This window comes from Pongo abelii, chromosome 3, assembly GCF_028885655.2.
Source record: "Pongo abelii isolate AG06213 chromosome 3, NHGRI_mPonAbe1-v2.0_pri, whole genome shotgun sequence".
In the NCBI taxonomy this organism is placed as follows: Eukaryota; Metazoa; Chordata; class Mammalia; order Primates; family Hominidae; genus Pongo; species Pongo abelii.
In genome coordinates this window covers 136689503-136706522 of record NC_071988.2, presented here as the reverse complement: position 1 = coordinate 136706522, position 17020 = coordinate 136689503, and the positions used below count along the sequence as shown (strand labels likewise).

General features: G+C 33.4%; 1 protein-coding gene across 5 annotated transcripts in view; it reads left to right on the top strand.

The window, feature by feature from the left end:
* Window positions 1–17020, top strand: part of NDST4 (N-deacetylase and N-sulfotransferase 4) — a 289322-nt gene that overhangs the window by 240045 nt on the left and 32257 nt on the right. For all 5 annotated transcript variants that reach the window (XM_054554391.2, XM_024246116.3, XM_054554392.2 and 2 more), the window contains one exon: window positions 6070–6252. In XM_054554391.2, the coding sequence (XP_054410366.1) occupies window positions 6070–6252 (183 nt within the window). The remainder of the gene's footprint in view (window positions 1–6069; window positions 6253–17020) is intronic.

Below are 17020 nucleotides of genomic sequence, written 5' to 3'. Positions count from 1 at the left end.
ATGAAGCAGAAAATAGATGGAAGTTTGATGAATTTGTCTCCAAAGTTCTGGGAGAACCATGGAATAAGAAAGAATACTGATTCTGAATTCCTATGCCCAGCCTTGCGCGTGCACGTGCACGTGCGCGCGTGTGTGTGTGAGTGTGTGTGTGTGTGTTAATAACAATTAATATAGGAACTACTCTCTTAAATCATTAAGCATGCAATCCGCTTGTTAACTACTTTGAATGCTGGATTTGCTAGAATTCCCTATATAACCTCAGACAGGTCACCTGAAACCCTTGATCCTCATTTCCTTTTCTCATAAATAAGATAGTTTCTTAGTTCCTAGTAACACAATAAAAGTGCACATAAAACCACTGTATAAAGTTATGTAAGTAAATTAACATTAACATTCAACAACATAATATATTAAGATCATCATTAATCAATGATTCATTGGAATGTTTCATTTTTAAAAAAACAAAATGATGTATCTAAATAGTAGACTCCAAGCTGAGAACCATTTTTAGATTGAGCAAATGATTAATATAGTTATATTAGGTTTGGACAAACTTTCCTTACTTTTGATATCTAAGAACATAGATGTTGACATTTACCAAGTTATTAGTTGCCCAGGCCTGAAGAGTTACCTAAGACTGGGTTGCCTACAATTATTATCAATAGTTATGCGTGTTTAAATCAAGAAGTGTTATTGGCACTCATATTAGTAATGTTAAGCCTAGTCTGACTCTTAATATCCCTTGTGTGGTTCCAGACTATTTTTAGAATAAAATAAAGACAAAAAATTACCTTTTATAAGAAAAATGTGAGTACAATGCCAAAGCCCATCAGATGAGCCATCAGGGATGTATTTCCCTATATTCCGTCTATCTTCACGTTTTATGAGAACTAAAAGCATAATCAATAATTTAACAAGCTAATGGACATATTTTTAAACACAATGAACTATTCTGAAAAGGGGCACGCTGTCAGAGCCACAGAGGCAAAAATGGAAACTGACTGCTAATATTTAATGCCTATCTTGAAAAATACTGTGCTGCAGCATGAGCACAAAGCAAGCTGCCCTAAAACAGGGTGCCTCTCTTCTTGCTCTGCAAAGCCATTGTTTCATCCTGTGTTTGTGATTGTGCATTTTTATCCTAGGAACCAAATATCTGACTATTCTGTACATGATTTGACTTTTAAAGGCACTGTAAGGCACAGGACTAAATACCCAAATATTCAATGTGTACTTTAACTAAAAATGTATGCTCTAAAAATGATTTTTAATTTCAATTTAAAAATGCTGTATAATATATTCTTGCTACTGATATTCATGATCATACAGTTTACAATACCATTCTATTTGTCATACAAGTAGGAAAAGCAAGGAAACTATTCTGGTCTTGGTAGTGAAAATATTCTGACTCAACCTGGGAGTAATGCTTCGTTTTGTGGATGAAGTAAGGTCTCTCAGTTTTATTTTGTTCTTCCCTTTTTTCTTCTCTTCTTGTATTTTGGATATTAGTAGCTTCATAAGACAAAAACAAAATGGTACAAAAAACAATTAATTGTATAATTTGCAACTAAATACTCAGGGGGATAACCAGTTGCCTATTTTATTTACCACCATTCCATTTGTCACTATGACAGTGTTTACCCACAGTTAAGGATTATCCATAAAGTTCAATTATATTTACTCAATTCCCTATTATCAAGATTTATACATTTTGATACATAAAGCTTCCTTTTTCCTTGAACTTTAGATACATCATTAAACAGATTTATTCCATAGATAATGTCTTCCCATATTTTGAGTATATGTATTGTATCTGACAATCAGGTTAATGAAAAACTGCTTATGTTTCTAATGAACAGACTATGAATAGGCCCATAAGCTTGCTTGTATATTTTTACAGTAGATAAGAAAGTTTAGACTTGTTTTATGTTTGGTTATAATGAAGTTGAGAGCCTTGAGAGTTGAGGGAGAAACATAGGTAGAAGTGCCAACAACAAGATAAAGGCAGCCCAGAGTGCTTGATGACGGCAGCAATGGCACCCAGACCCTGGTGCCCTCTTGGAAGGCCTGCTGCAATTGGCCTACTGAAATTAGCACTTACTGAACATCTTATTCTTCAATTCATCAATTGAACAAGATGTCCTTTCCTGTCCTTTTCATATGAAAGATAAAGCTCTGCTTGTTTGAATCAATGCATATCTCTGAGCTGCAATATTTCAAGGTTCAGTGGGTTGTATATATAAACCATTTTTATCCATGGAGTACTGTCATACTTTCCCCAGATGATACTTTTGGGAGTACACTACTGAGAAAGATTATTTTTAGTATGCAATAAGAAAATAATAATCAAAATAAATATACAAAAAAAACAAGATAAACAGTAAAAAATAGTAGCAACATAAGTCTGTGAAAAATTACTTGCTACTATCTCATACCACATATCTTTTGAATTCTCTTATTTATGCCTCAACAACATCCATTTTTAATTTGTCTTATACACCTATACTCCCTGAAATAGGTTTTATTTTGTTTGTTTAAAGAAGCCATTTGCCCAGAAATGCTAAAACTAAAATGCTGTGTCTGCACAATAGGTGATTTTAGCGAGCCAGATATGCACAGTTAAGCTGTGCTTGCAGAATTGTTTTTCTTAAAGTGCAACCAATTGACCATATACCAGCACCAATTTGTTTCTAACCAGTAAGGCATGTGCACATGTTGCCCCATACAACAGTGATTGCAACCAGTATGGATAGGGTGCTTGTTTTTATTCTCAGTAAAGGAAAATTTAAATGCAGCAGCATGCCTCAGCTTAGAACCACATATCTCCAGACTCTGCTTTCTTCCAAAAACAGATTTTCCATTTGCCCTGCATTCAGTTTTACACTTTTTTTTTCATCAAACAAAGCTTATCCTCCTAAGAATGTTCTGGAAAAATGACTTAGAACCACTCTGCTGCAAAAATCTTTTAAAAGCCTATATTAATACCCTTATAAAATGATAATATACATCTGCTTATGATATAAAAATACTCTTTACGATACTCTCAAAGTAATATTCTTATTTACAATTTTGTCAGACTTTAGACTCTCACAGGTGCCTTACAATTCCATCTTAAAATAACAATGCTAAGAGAGCAGGTGGTGGATTTCTAGGACATTATTATCTTTCTTCAGGCATTTAGCCTGCAGCCTGGTTTTTCATACTATTTTCAGTCCTGGGAAACCATAATTAACCTGAAGCATGCTATTTACACCGTCTTATTTCTTAATTACAGTAGTGACATGAGATAAATTCATACTTATTGGGATTGAATGCATATTATTTTGTGGTGATTATAAAGAAGTTCTTATGACAACAATTGCAATTATATGATCATCAACTACTAATACCATGCTATGTTACAGAAACTCTGTAACTAAGTCCTTCCAAGAGGGAACTTTCTATTTGAGATAAAAGAATTCAAGAGTGAGAGATTGGGACATTGGACAGTGTTATGTTTATATAATTTATCTAGGTAGAAATTTAAGTTAAACCCCTAAATATTAGTTGATATAATGAATTTACTTGAGCTTCATATGGAATCATTTAAAATTTTTAAATGATTTAAATTTTACTTGAGATTCCATATGAATCTCAATTAAAATCATTGTCAACTAATATTTAGAGGTTTAACTTTAAAGAGATTAAGTGGTTTAACTTAAAATTAAGGGGTTTAACTTAAATTTCTACCTAGGTAAATCAAATAAATAATATTTTTAAAATATCTATAGTCTTTTTTGATGTTTCGAATAAAAGATTTGAATATACTCCAAGGATAAAAAATGGACTCGAAATATGGTAAGAGTGATATTGTCTTCAAAGATAAATTTGCAGTCTATTAGTAATATTCTTCTCAGATGCTATAATTCATTGTCTTGAAGTCTTGAAAGCTTTCATTTAAGGTTTCCAAAATATTTTTTTCTTTTTTCATTCCAATTTAAAAAGAAAAATAAAAACTTTCAGCTGCCAGGATAATACTTACATAGTTTTCTACTACCTTCTATAAAAATATGTTATTTGTCTTGCTTTTTTGTTGTTGTTGAAAAGGGCAAAAGGAAAAAAAATGATGGATGTCAAACTCAATGTATATATATGTTTTGGCAAAGGTTTCAGTTATATTATATGTCAGAATTGGGAATCTGGCTGCCTGGGTTTAAATTCCTGCTCTGCCACTGACTAGATGTAGAACTTGAACAAGTTACTTAACTGCTCTGTGCTTCATTTTTTTTCATCTGTAAAAGAGGACATTAACAGTAGTTATCTGTAACAGCATTGAGAGGATTTAATTATTTCATATATGTAAAGGGCTTAGAATCCTGCTTAGTACATAGTAAGCAAACACTGTATGAATTTTAGGTAAGATTTTATGTAAGTTAGAAACATTAAAGCCACATTCTCTTCTCTACCTTCAACCATGATGAGGTGTGACTTGGATCATTTTAATAGGTTTTCTTCAGATATTTTTTTCAGTATTCTAGTATGACACATAATAGAGAATGTCTTTTCCACAATAAAAAGGGCATTCAAACAACGAACTGATATCTATCAGATTGGCCAGTGTAACATTGACCAGTGACATTATGCCTGTGTTTGTTTAAATGATTCCATATGAATCTCAAGTAAAACCATTTTATCAACTAACGTTTAGGTGTTTTTAACCTATAGTGGGGTTTTAACTTACAGTGCCTTGCCAGAGTAGATTTTCTAAATTCTGGTACAAGAAAATGCTTCTATTATTTTTTAAGATAAAAGGCCTCCTCTTTAGGCATTTATAGTTATCCAGTGACATATTAGATCATGGGAACGGAAGGTCTGCATAGAGTCTTTATTGCATGGCTAATAGCTAACCAGGTGTCAATAAAATTAACACTGGAATAGTTCTGCAAACCCATTTTATTTCCAAATAACCACACCAAGAAACATAAACTCTTAAAAAAGTGTCAGCAGGTTTCCGTACAAATATTAGCCATGAGACACTTGACTTTTCTTCTATATTATTTTTCTGTTCAGCTTCAGATGTTACATTTGTTCTAATATTATTATTTATAACCTTATATTAGCCTTATATTTCTAATAAAGTTAATAAACTATTTCATTATAATATTTGGGTTGTTATAAAACATTTACAATACAGATCAATACAGTAAATAGTAAAATGAATTTTTAAGACAATTAAATTTGAAAATATGAAATTGAGAAACAAGTACAAAATTATACTTGTCACAAAGTAATGAAGTCTCTTTTTATGAGTTGCGTAAACAATCTCTGCAATTTAAATCAGAATTTTGCAATTTCTCTTTTATTTAGTATTTTTTAAAATCCCTGCTGCAATGCCTAATGAACTAAATATTAGATTATGTTTGTAATAACATTTGAATTTTTGCTTGCTCTTTCCATACCAATTAATCTAATTTCACTTTTTCTTTGTCTATGATACACAAAAGAACAACACTGAAATGCCATGATATTTTTAGAGTTAATATTGGGGTATGAAAAGTTGTAAAAGGATTAATGAGTGGGGAAAAGTTTCTGGCTAAATGCAATCAGTTTCTGTGCAAACATTTACAGTCTCTACTGAAATAAAATTCATTTAATTAGACCACAAAGAAACACGTTTTCTTGAATCTCATTCTATTTCAACCTGTACACATATCTACACCAGAAAAGTTCTGGAAAAATTGTTTAATTTTAGAACTGGTCTAATATTGGTTCTTCACTAGTCTGAAAGTTACTAGATTGAAGTTTGATGGTATTGGCTCCACAATAAGCAAAACTGATATGCAAAGTAACACTATACTTTTGAAGAACAGTGAGGAAATGGCACTCTCAATTTCAATTTCAATTTCAATTTTAAAAGTGAGTTTAAGTGTTATTTTGAGATTAAAATTAAATGTGTGGCTTTCCACTTAAAAAGATGATTGTACTTCTTGTGAAATTCCAAGGTGAGGTGAGGTGCTGCCTGGGGCTTGTACTGCTACTTTTGAGCTTAAGCATATGATATTTTTGTGGTCATTTTTATTTATCTTTCAGATCAGCATTTTCATGACTCATTTATCAAACTATGGAAATGACCGCCTAGGGTTATATACCTTTGTGAACTTGGCTGACTTTGTGCAGAGCTGGACCAACCTGAAATTGCAAACTCTGCCTCCAGTGCAACTGGCCCACAAGTATTTTGAGCTCTTCCCTGAGCAGAAAGACCCTCTATGGCAGGTAATGTTTAACATTCTCTCCTGGGGTAGAAGGAAAGAAACTAGCAATTTGTGAGTGTATAATTTGTGTTAGGCACTCTGCTGGACATATTAAAACTGGAATTTAACACAAAATCCTCTTTTATACAATACTTTTATCCTCTTCCTCAACAATTTTTGCTTATTTTATGAATTGTTTGCATTTTTCGCTTGCTTTTCTGGGTTTTGTTTGGTTGGTTGCTTGGTTGGTTTAACATTTTTGCTTTGAAGATGTTGTTTTATTGTTGGTGTCTTCTCCAAGCTAATCATTTTAACTTGCATGCAGTGTGAGCACTAACTAGCAGTAAAATTGTTAGATAGTAGATAACTAGAGAAATAAAAACCTAAAGCCACTGGAATCTAAGACTTATAATTAGACTTTGATATGTATATGTACAACATTGTGTATATAAGAAAGAAAAAGCAATTTTTACCTTGTATCCATATAGAGTTAATCTCTCAAGCATATCTCCACTTTTCTTTAAATCTAAGAGATCTTTCACTAACATTAGACCTACTGAAAAAGAGAATTGTCAGTGTTAGGATTGCTTTACTAATAATTCAACTTCATGTGGGGCCACTTAGCCTGGATGCATCAAATGTAAACTATCTGTTTCTTGGCAGTTGTCTAGGAAAATGTTGCCTCCCATTTTCTTGCCTCTTTATGCATCAGATTACATCGACCCACAAAATCAATAGGCTGGCTGCAGAGAGCAGATCAGATAGTCCCCTGCCAAGCAGTCGGCTGAGAAAGTAGCATCACCATTAATGAGAAATTACTGTGAAACAGACTTTTTGTCATCCTCTCTCCCTCTGGTCAAGACTTTTTGTTTCTCTTTATTCCATAAATTATATTACATGCCACTCTCTGTCTACATTGTCAGAAATACATCCAACACATGCTCATTGTCCATCTGTTATGTGTAAGGTAAGGCTAGATGGTCTAGGGCATGCAAAGAACAAAATAAATTTTTTCTCAAAGCCAGTGGAGAGATTTCTCATTATTCACTATCATACGTTTCAAAAATGTGTTTTAAAACTGACTGCTATAATATGTCATATTATATTCTGATGATTTATTAAGCAGCTTTTTACCATTTGTGTTTACATTGAACTACACATTCTATTTACCATTCCAATAAGTTACTTGACCACCTACCATTTGATACGTAATTTAGAAAGACAGGTAAATACATAGAAGCATAAGTATTATGAGCATATATCAACACACAAAATACAATTGTATAAAGACAAAGCATGTGTCCCACAAATGGTGGTTATTCAAAAGATCTCACATACTTTTATAAAATTGATAAATTATTGATGGTAAATCAATTCTTTTGTCACAAATGTTTATATAAAATATATCTATAATATTTATGGCACAGTAGTAATAAAAATCAGACAAATTAACAAAGATTTTAGACAGCTTACTTAGAAAGAATCCTTCAATGTCCTCCAGTTCTACTCTTCCTCTATTTGTAGAAAAAAGGAAAAATTTTTTTTAATGATGAACTAAATTTCTTGATATTATTTGAACTTTTTAAGATAAAGAATTGTATTTATTAATATGTTTGGCTATCAGTGACACTTTTCTTAAAAAATAAATATAATCAAAGATATGCCAGCTCCAGTATGATTTGGGCAACATGATGATTCTACATATTGATTGAATGTTTGTTAAATACAGAATACGGTGCTGGTGGATTAGGGGTATAAATGGAAATTAGAAATTAAAATATGGGATTATTCTTTAAGAAATTATATCATTCTTGGAAGATATAAGAGATATATATATATATAATTTGCAAGTGCTGATAATCTTAATTTTGCATAATATCATAGGGGTAAGTTCCTAGGAAGTTCATAATAAGAGAGAGAATAACTCAGAAAAGATAACAGAGTTTACAAATTTTCATCATTGCTGTTGTTTATATAAGTTTAGGATTTTTCATATACATTATCAAAATATAGTTTTCTGTAAGAGTACTTAAATGAGTAAATGTTTTCCTACTGAAAGGCTCCCTTTGCTATTATGTAAATGATATTATTTATATGGTTACTTTTCACTGAAATTTTAAAGTTGTAAACATTTTTGTTAAGTAAATATCATATATTCTCAAATATATTTAAGAAGAAAAACAAGGAATAGAAAATAGAATAGTTAAGTTAAAGAGAGAATTATTCAGATACATGAGATTTTGAGAACAGTTGACTTACTGCAGCAAATCTGATGAACTTTGCCAAACACATCATGTCCACAAATCTTCAAGTTGTGAAGTAACAATAAAGTGCATAATACTGAGTTCACTTCCCTGGTGGTTATCTCTTCTTTTCATATTCATATCTATAATAACACATTTTAAAATGGTAAGCATTGTCACCCTTTTCTCTATAAAATATGAACTTAGTTTTATTTAAAAAACCAGCACTAATTGGTAGGTTTTTCATGGCCCATTCATCACAATGCTAGAGGGTTAGAATAGATATACATGGTGTGTTTCTGTTATTGTTACAAAGTGTCAAAATAAAATATTGAAGTATTTTTTTGTATTTACCAGTGTGACTTCTTATTCAGTATATTTCATGTTTAAAACAAAGTCAACTATTATTTTTCTTTAGATTTTCAATTCACACATTCTTGTTACCACAAATAAAAGAAAAAGTGAAAAATGATAATATTCACATCTATTTAAGTTCCTTTGGTTCCTCATGTAAAGTTTCATTAGCACCAACTACCATGTATGTGAAGCTGCTTTGTCACCTAATTAAAAACTGCAATATGAATATCTGTCAATGGGTAGCCTGATAAGTACAGCACAAAATGCATTTGTGCTCATCTCTCACTGAAAGTTGATTCTTTCAAAGGTGATTAACACGGGAATGTGTACTGAGGACACATATGAAATGCAATCCCCAGACTGTATCCTTGTCAGTTTAGTCCTTAGTGTGTAAGACTCTTAAAATTGTACTCACTGGTGTATATTAATTCATGTCCTTTATTATTTTGGTAGAATAATCACTACACAGTATAAAAGAATAGGGTTTCTTTTCTTTCTTTCTTTTTTTTTTTTTTGCTTTTATTTTCTTTTTATAATTCTCATTATAGGAACCAAAACCACAATATGGAGGAAGTTAGAAGGTCAGATTCTTACACATGAACTAATCGATGCTTTTAAGCTCTCAAACTGTCAGGTTAGCTCAGTTCCAGTCTTTACTCAGTCACTCCAGAGTCTCACTATCAACAAACATGCCAAACATGATGTGGATTCCTGCTTTTCTGTGTGACCAGGAGAATGCTCAAAGAGCTGAAATTTCTCTCTCCATGCCAATGTCTCCAGGGTTAAAGAAGTGGGAAAATAAGTCACGGAGCACTAACCTTAGGTGGTTAATCCCTTTGCTGATTCTAGCTGTCAAGACATCCAGCCCCAGTTTAGAAATGATGAAATTTGAATAGCTGTGACATAAACAAATCTTAAGATCTAGTGGCATACACACTGTAGGTTCTATTAGTATGTGTCTGTTGAAGGAATGAAGGAATGCTGACACAGAGAATTAAAGATCGTAAGAGCAGAATAAGAAATTAGGGACATCTAGCTCAACCTATTCATTGTAGGGAGAATGTGGATGACACTCAGTGAAGTGAAATGCCTTGTTCTAAGTCACATGGCTTATTAGGAACAAGTCAGGACTAAAGCCCTAGGTTTTCTTACTCCTCCTCAAGGGTGATTTCAACCACAAGATGGTGGCTTTACAATTAAAAAAGCAAATATACTATTATCATCAACTCTCTATGTCAAATGAAATTTCAGGGGTAACTCCGTACTTTAGAAGGATCTGACAGTATGTTCAGTGTGAATTTATTCAACCTATGCTTTTGAAGTACTTACATAATCAAAAGAAAGTTCTTGCCTTCATGGAACTTATAAGCCACAATAACTGCTTGTTATGTGAACAAAATAGTGTTACAAATTTGTCTTCATATTTATTTCCCTTTTTATCACCCTACAGCTTATTTATATTATATTACTGCACTTACCACACAGAATTGCAGACACTTATGCCTGTCATATACTGGTTCCCGCAAACCTTAAAGAATGAAACTTCATTGGTTCATATTTGCGCCCTGGAACCTAGCATAGTACAGTAGCCACTGTCTTCAAAATATCATTAAAGAATAACCAAAAGCAGAGGGCTGTGTGTACAAAGAACAAGAAAAGTGGCACATCTGTTTCTCAGATAGTAAATAGTGATGTAATGGTAAGTAACCTATAGAAGCAGATACAAGTCAGTGGGGGAAGCTTTGAAGGCTGCCAGTGTAATTTGAATTTGATAGGCAATTAGGAACAACAAGCTATAGGCTCTGAAGTTGAGAGTGAAGTGACTTAAAAAAATGTTGGTCAATGAAGAGTACACCAGAAGCCTTTTCTCAGGACAGGTAAGAATAGGGAGGTGCTGAAGATAGGAAAATAATCTACCTATGAGAGAGTGAAGCCCAGAAGAGCTTCATGGTTGTGAAAAGCAAGACCTTCAAAGTAGGAGTGAGTGAGACTGAGAATAATGGAAGAGTGATCTGTGACTGATTACCCCCATTGCTGGGGAAATAGGAGTTCTGTAATAGCACTTTTCACTTTAATTCATTCATCTTTTAGTCTTTTCAGTGAAATTAAGTCAGTATAGTTTTTATCACATCACAGATGTGAGAGGACAGATTTCATTATTATCTTAAATATTTTTCCTAATCAAAATTTAAATTTATATTTTGCCATGTTATCTTTCTCTTCCTAACTTAGCAATAGTATGTTATATACCTTTCAGGAATATCTCCTCCACCAAAGATGGCAATAATTTCTCATGATTTTGATTCTTTAATTTACACTGAAGCAACATTTTGATTATATGAGGCTGTCAGACATTCTGACATCCAAAAATGATGACTTAAGTCTTGGATTGTTTTCCCTGTTAATCAATTGCAAACATGTTCTTGTCAAGGGTCAAATTCCCCACACAAACCACTTATTGAGGTTCAGTCATAAAAAAAAATTACTTGCAGATAGCTCCCTTAAAAATAAAATAAAGTGGCAATACTTTCTAAAGTAAAATCATCATAAAATATATTTGAGCATTTAATCCAAGTATAATAATGAAAAAGGAAACCGAATGTTTTGTTTGTGCCTCACAGAAACATTTGATAAGTTCAATGTCATATGAGTGAATAATACTATATTAGAACAACTGATTCATAAGAGTTTAAAAATACAGTTCATTTTATTGAGTTGGCTTTCTTTTCCCTGCCGGGATATTCATTAAAACAGAAATAATAACATAAGGGGCTATGTTCAAAAGTACACAGTCATTAGTTTAAAGATAGAGCTGGTCGGTCACAGTGGCTCACTCCTGTAATCCCAGCACTTTAGGAGGCCGAGGCAGGCAGATCACAAAGTCAGGAGTTTGAGACTAGCCTGGCCAATATGGTGAAATCCCGTCTCTACTAAAAATACAAAAATTAGCCAAGCGTGGTGATGTGTGCCTACAGTCCCACCTACTTGGGAGGCTGAGGCAGGAGAATCACTTGAATCCAGGAGGTAGAGTTTGCAGTGAGCCGAGATCGCGCCACTGCACTCCACTCTGGGTGATGGAGTGAGACTCCATCTCAAAAAAAAAAGAAAAAAAAAATGATAGAGCTACAAAGTAAATATGCCACCTTCTCTTGGGGTCAATTTTACTATGAGACTACCTCATGGGAAAATACCAGTAGTATTAACTTACTTAAATAAACATAAGTATAATATGGTGAAGAATAGATAGACATTTAGGGTAAATTAGAAATATTTTGTGTCTAAAGCAGTACTCTTGAAGCTGTCACCCTAGACAGACACAGAACCATGGGCTCCTTTCCATCCAGTCCTACCCCCAGAGGTTGGCATTATAAACCTCTGAAATTCAGGGTACTTTGTAGAAAAGTTTGAGAAATCAGTCTATTAAGTGCTACAGGAGTTCTGTAGCAAGTGCATTTATTATGGATCAGTGTACTCACACGAGGAACACTTTCCCAAGAAGTTGAGGGACTGCATGGATTTTACATGGAGAACAAGGAGAGTTCAAGCCTTCATAAAGATGTCTCTCAGTTTTTCTGTGAAGATTTGTTGATTGGAGCACTGAGAATAAACACCCTTAATCTATTAAACTTCCTCATCAGTGTACATGGATTGTATTAGGCTTAAATGATATTGAAAGACAAAACTTGAAAGTCACCACCCTGTACAATACAACTTGGAAAAGGCATTTTACAGACATAAACAGGGCAAGACTCCATAAGCAGAAAAAATTTAGAAACAACACAGCCCAACTGGAAAGGAAAAATATGTTTTAAAAGATGCCTTTTATAGCATTCTTCTTTAAACAGCCAGGGGAATAGCAAAAGGGAAATGAAAAGCAAACCAATGCCCTCTGAAATGTTTGTAATTAGTAAAATAATCCTTCTATCATGAGCACTGGGCATTTTTGAAGTTTCAACTATTAAGGTCTAGAAATGTCCTAGTTATCTAGAACAGGCACATGACCTGGATGAGGATAATCAATCTTGAATTGATAATTCCATGGTGTCCTTGCCAGTGAAGGATGTGGAGAATAGTGAGCAAAGCAAAATTTTAGTAGCAAAAAGGCAATATAGACTTTGAATAACTAGATATAATAAGAACAAAAGTTATTTTAATGTATTCTATAAAAATATGGAATTATAATAAGGTAAATGGTATGATATTCTTTCAACCTATGTTCTTTTTAGCTTGATTGCAAATTTGCAATTTTTACTTATTTGGAAGGAAATATCCAAGGGTGCTTCTGCCCTTTAAGGAACATAATTTCATCAGATTTTACTGCTCTTTCTAAGTCTTGTTCATTGCTTCAGGAAATCTTCTGCCTGCTTTGTTTATGTTTACTTAAAAATAAATTTGCCTCATATATTCCATATACACAAACCATGTGCATCACCTGTACCTGTGTGACAGCTGAGTTACATGTACTTTCACTAGACTGGTACTGTAACCATAAACTGCCTAAAGCAATTTTAGCTGAATTCCTTTTTCAAAGTTTAAATATATCTATAGTGCTAGATACTCAAACCAGTAAATATCTGTTGCAGTTTCAGTTATGCGGGGAACAATAAGATTAGAGAATGAAAAGGGAAATAATTGCCTTCTAATTTTCTGACTTAAAAATTAAAACATAGAAACAGAACAAAGTAAGAAAGTGCAATTAAATGCTTAGCTTCTTTAGGGGGAAGATCCTTTACCCTTCATTGTCAAAAAAACTTCACATGCACATGTGTGCATGCACACACGCACATAATTTAACTGCAGAGACAACGCCAGATTTGGATTCTAAATCTGAAACTACCTTGCTGTGTGACCTTCAGCAGGGCCTAAATAAAACACCTTGCATCTCAGCTTTCTCAGCTATCAAGAAGGGATAATAATATCTGTCTTGCCAGGTTGCTTTGACGATTAGAAATAATCTATGTCAATCAAGTGCCTGGAATATAGAAAGTGATCAATAAAAGTTAGACATTATGTTTGCTGGTATTCGGATTTTCATACAGTATAAGAAAAGTCAGAGTAGGAAAAGTCTGAATAAACATGTTCAGAATATAAAATAGAAAATACAAACATCCGTTAATAAAGTTTTGATCAACAGACAAAAGGGAAAATATGCCAGGAAAAGAGGTGAAAACAGAAATGGGCATCTGGAAATCCCTAAAATAGCATAATATAGAAGGAGTGCAGTTACAAAAAAAGACAATCTGCCTATATTGAGGAACATACCGATAGGAATACCTGAAATAATGTAAATTAAGTTGTTAGTAATAAAAATATTTGGAACAGCAAGTATTGTAACAGCTTAGCATCCCAACTTTCTGGGAAAGTATAAATAGATATTAACTAGTGTCATCCTCTTCCCCCAAAAAGCATGCTTATCCATATTCTCTCGGTGTTGGAGACAACGACAACTCTTTTCAAGTCTTACATTAAATCTGCTTATTTCTGTGAACATTTTATTTCACCAGTTTTGCAAGCAGAAATTAGAATGCCAAACACATGTGCACTGCAATAAAGAAGATAAGTGGCCGAGTTGAACATATAGAACCAAGAAAGATCTCACAAATAAGACTTTGACATTCAACAGTGGCACCGAATAATCAATTAGTCTACTCTTCTACCTTTGCTAAGCATAAAGAAATCTTCATTTGAGCAAATGAAGTGAACACCTACTCTGAGATTTGCTCTGCTGGGTTATGTGTGGGAAATTCAATAAGTATAGGTTGAGAACTGCCTTCCTATTGCTTTGTATCTAAAAATGCAGTTCAGAAATGAAGTTCTTTATAAATAAAGTAGTTATATGATAATATGAGAGAAATAATGTTTAAGTTCTAAAGTGATGGTGTACTCACTAACTAGCTTCTCGGACTGCCATGAGAGACAGCATTGCGGATTATGTATGGTGTGTTGTAGGAGTTTTAGATGCTAAATGTCTATACAGTTAACATTACGTTTGTTTTCAAACATATATCCAAATTAGTCTATGCCAATTGCTAAATGTTTACTGTGCCTATCCTAAGTCGTTCTACAAATATTTATTCAGCATTTCTTAAGTATTGGGTTGTAGCAATAAAGAAGACAGAGACCTCACCTTCAGAGAACTTACATTCTAGTTGACGTAGAATTACTATTAACTATAACTATACTTATATATATATAAATATTACAAACATATGCACTAAGAAAATAATTTTAGGTACTGACATGTAATAAAGAAAATATGACAGGAAACTCAGAAAGAGACAAGAGTGGGAAGAAGCCTTGACTATCGTTATCAGAGAAAGCCACTTGCATGGGTTGACATTTGTGTTGAGATCTGAATGGTAAGCAGTGCTGAAACTATTGGCTTTATGAGTTGCAGGAACCAGGCAGCAAGTATACACAGAAATGTGTTAAATTAGGATTATATAATGGTCTTCGGGTCATCTAGTAGGGCAACCTATATCCTCAAGTCGGCTAAGTATACTCCAAGCTATTTCTCTACAAAGTAACTCACAGATGCCAGAAGTCTAGTGATCTGACTGTGTGAGGCAAAACTTATCCTGTGGACAGACAGCGATACATGGTGCTGGTACATTCTGATAATGGACCAAGAAGTCTGCTCTCAAGATGAACACCTGTAGTAAAGCAATCCATCAGTGAGATTTACTCTTTCTCTTGCTCCAACTGCCTAACTAATCTTGCCTAACTAATCTGAACAAAAAGAAAAGAAGGGCAAATGTGGAATCAAATAATAAATACTCTTATATACAGCCTGATTTAACCATTTTAAATAACATATAATGCTGTCAACAACCACGTGAGATAAATATTATCAAACATTATTTTATAAATAAGGAACGGAGGTCCAGATAATTTAGGAAAATTGCTTAATGCACAGGCAGTCTCCCTCATGAGCTCATGATGTTAATGACTGGGCTATGCTACTCCTCTAAAATAAATAGGGAAGGTTTATGGTAGATATTAGCTTAAGCTAGAAATGTAGGCAAAATTTTGGGGAAAATATGAGCATCGCATGGAGAAATAATTCAATGATTAGGGTACAAACATGAGAATTTCTACAGTAGTGCATATAGTATAACTGAAGCATTAAGTTGATGTTGGCAATTATTAACTCAGAGTAGTGCTACTCAAAGTGTGGTCCATTAATAGCTTGTTTGAATTATTTTGTTGCTGATTCACCATGAGACAAGAAGCTGGTGCCAGAGTAGAAATCAACTATATCACTAAGCATACCAGTTGCTTTCCTTGAAGTTTTGTTTTTACCTTGTAACAGAATGTTCTTTTTGAAACAAGCAGTGCATTGATTCACATTCTTGCACAAGCTCCTTATCTTCTCATAGACGAGTACTTTGAAACACAATGAGCTAGAGTATAGGTGATGTTGCTGTAATTATGCCATTCAAAAATACATTGGCTAAATAAAATGAAAATGTATTTCTCACTCATGTAACTGTCCAGAAGTAAGCAGGTAGTCTAGGAGCTGCAGACAGTTCCACTGCACATGATCATCTAGGGCCTCAGACTGATAGGCTCTTCAATATATGGCTTCCACTTGAGGTCAAGATACATGCTGCAATCTAGCCATTTTACAGCTGATGGTAAGTTGGAAAGGAGAAATCCAGGGAGTGTGGCTTTATTTTTGAGGATACTTCATATCATTTTGTCTCACTTTCCATTGGACTGAAATTAATATGAAGAAAGCTACATTGAAAAAAAGAGTGTGAAATATACTCTCTAGCTGGGAATCTGTATAATAAGCTAAATAGGAGATGCTCCATTATCAACTGAAGAAACGAAGAATAGATAGTTCAGACTTCTCTACCACAGTGAAAAATATGGTTAGTTGAACTAAAACTACACCATATGAGTATATGAGATGTAATACTGAATAAAAAGATGGCAGAAAATGGAGATACCAGTTAAAACAAAATTTCAGTTATGTAAATTAAATAAAGAATGTCGTTTACTGGCTTCTAATTAACTCCTTTTATCAGTTTCCATAGATGAATTTGTAGAAAAATTCAGGATCAGTAACCTAATTTTTTCCAAGGTAAATTCTAACATAATATGGTTGTCATTATACATTACTGATCCTTTTATATTGTACTTCAGCCTTGTTCCAATGAGAGCAGGGATAGAAATGTATTTGAG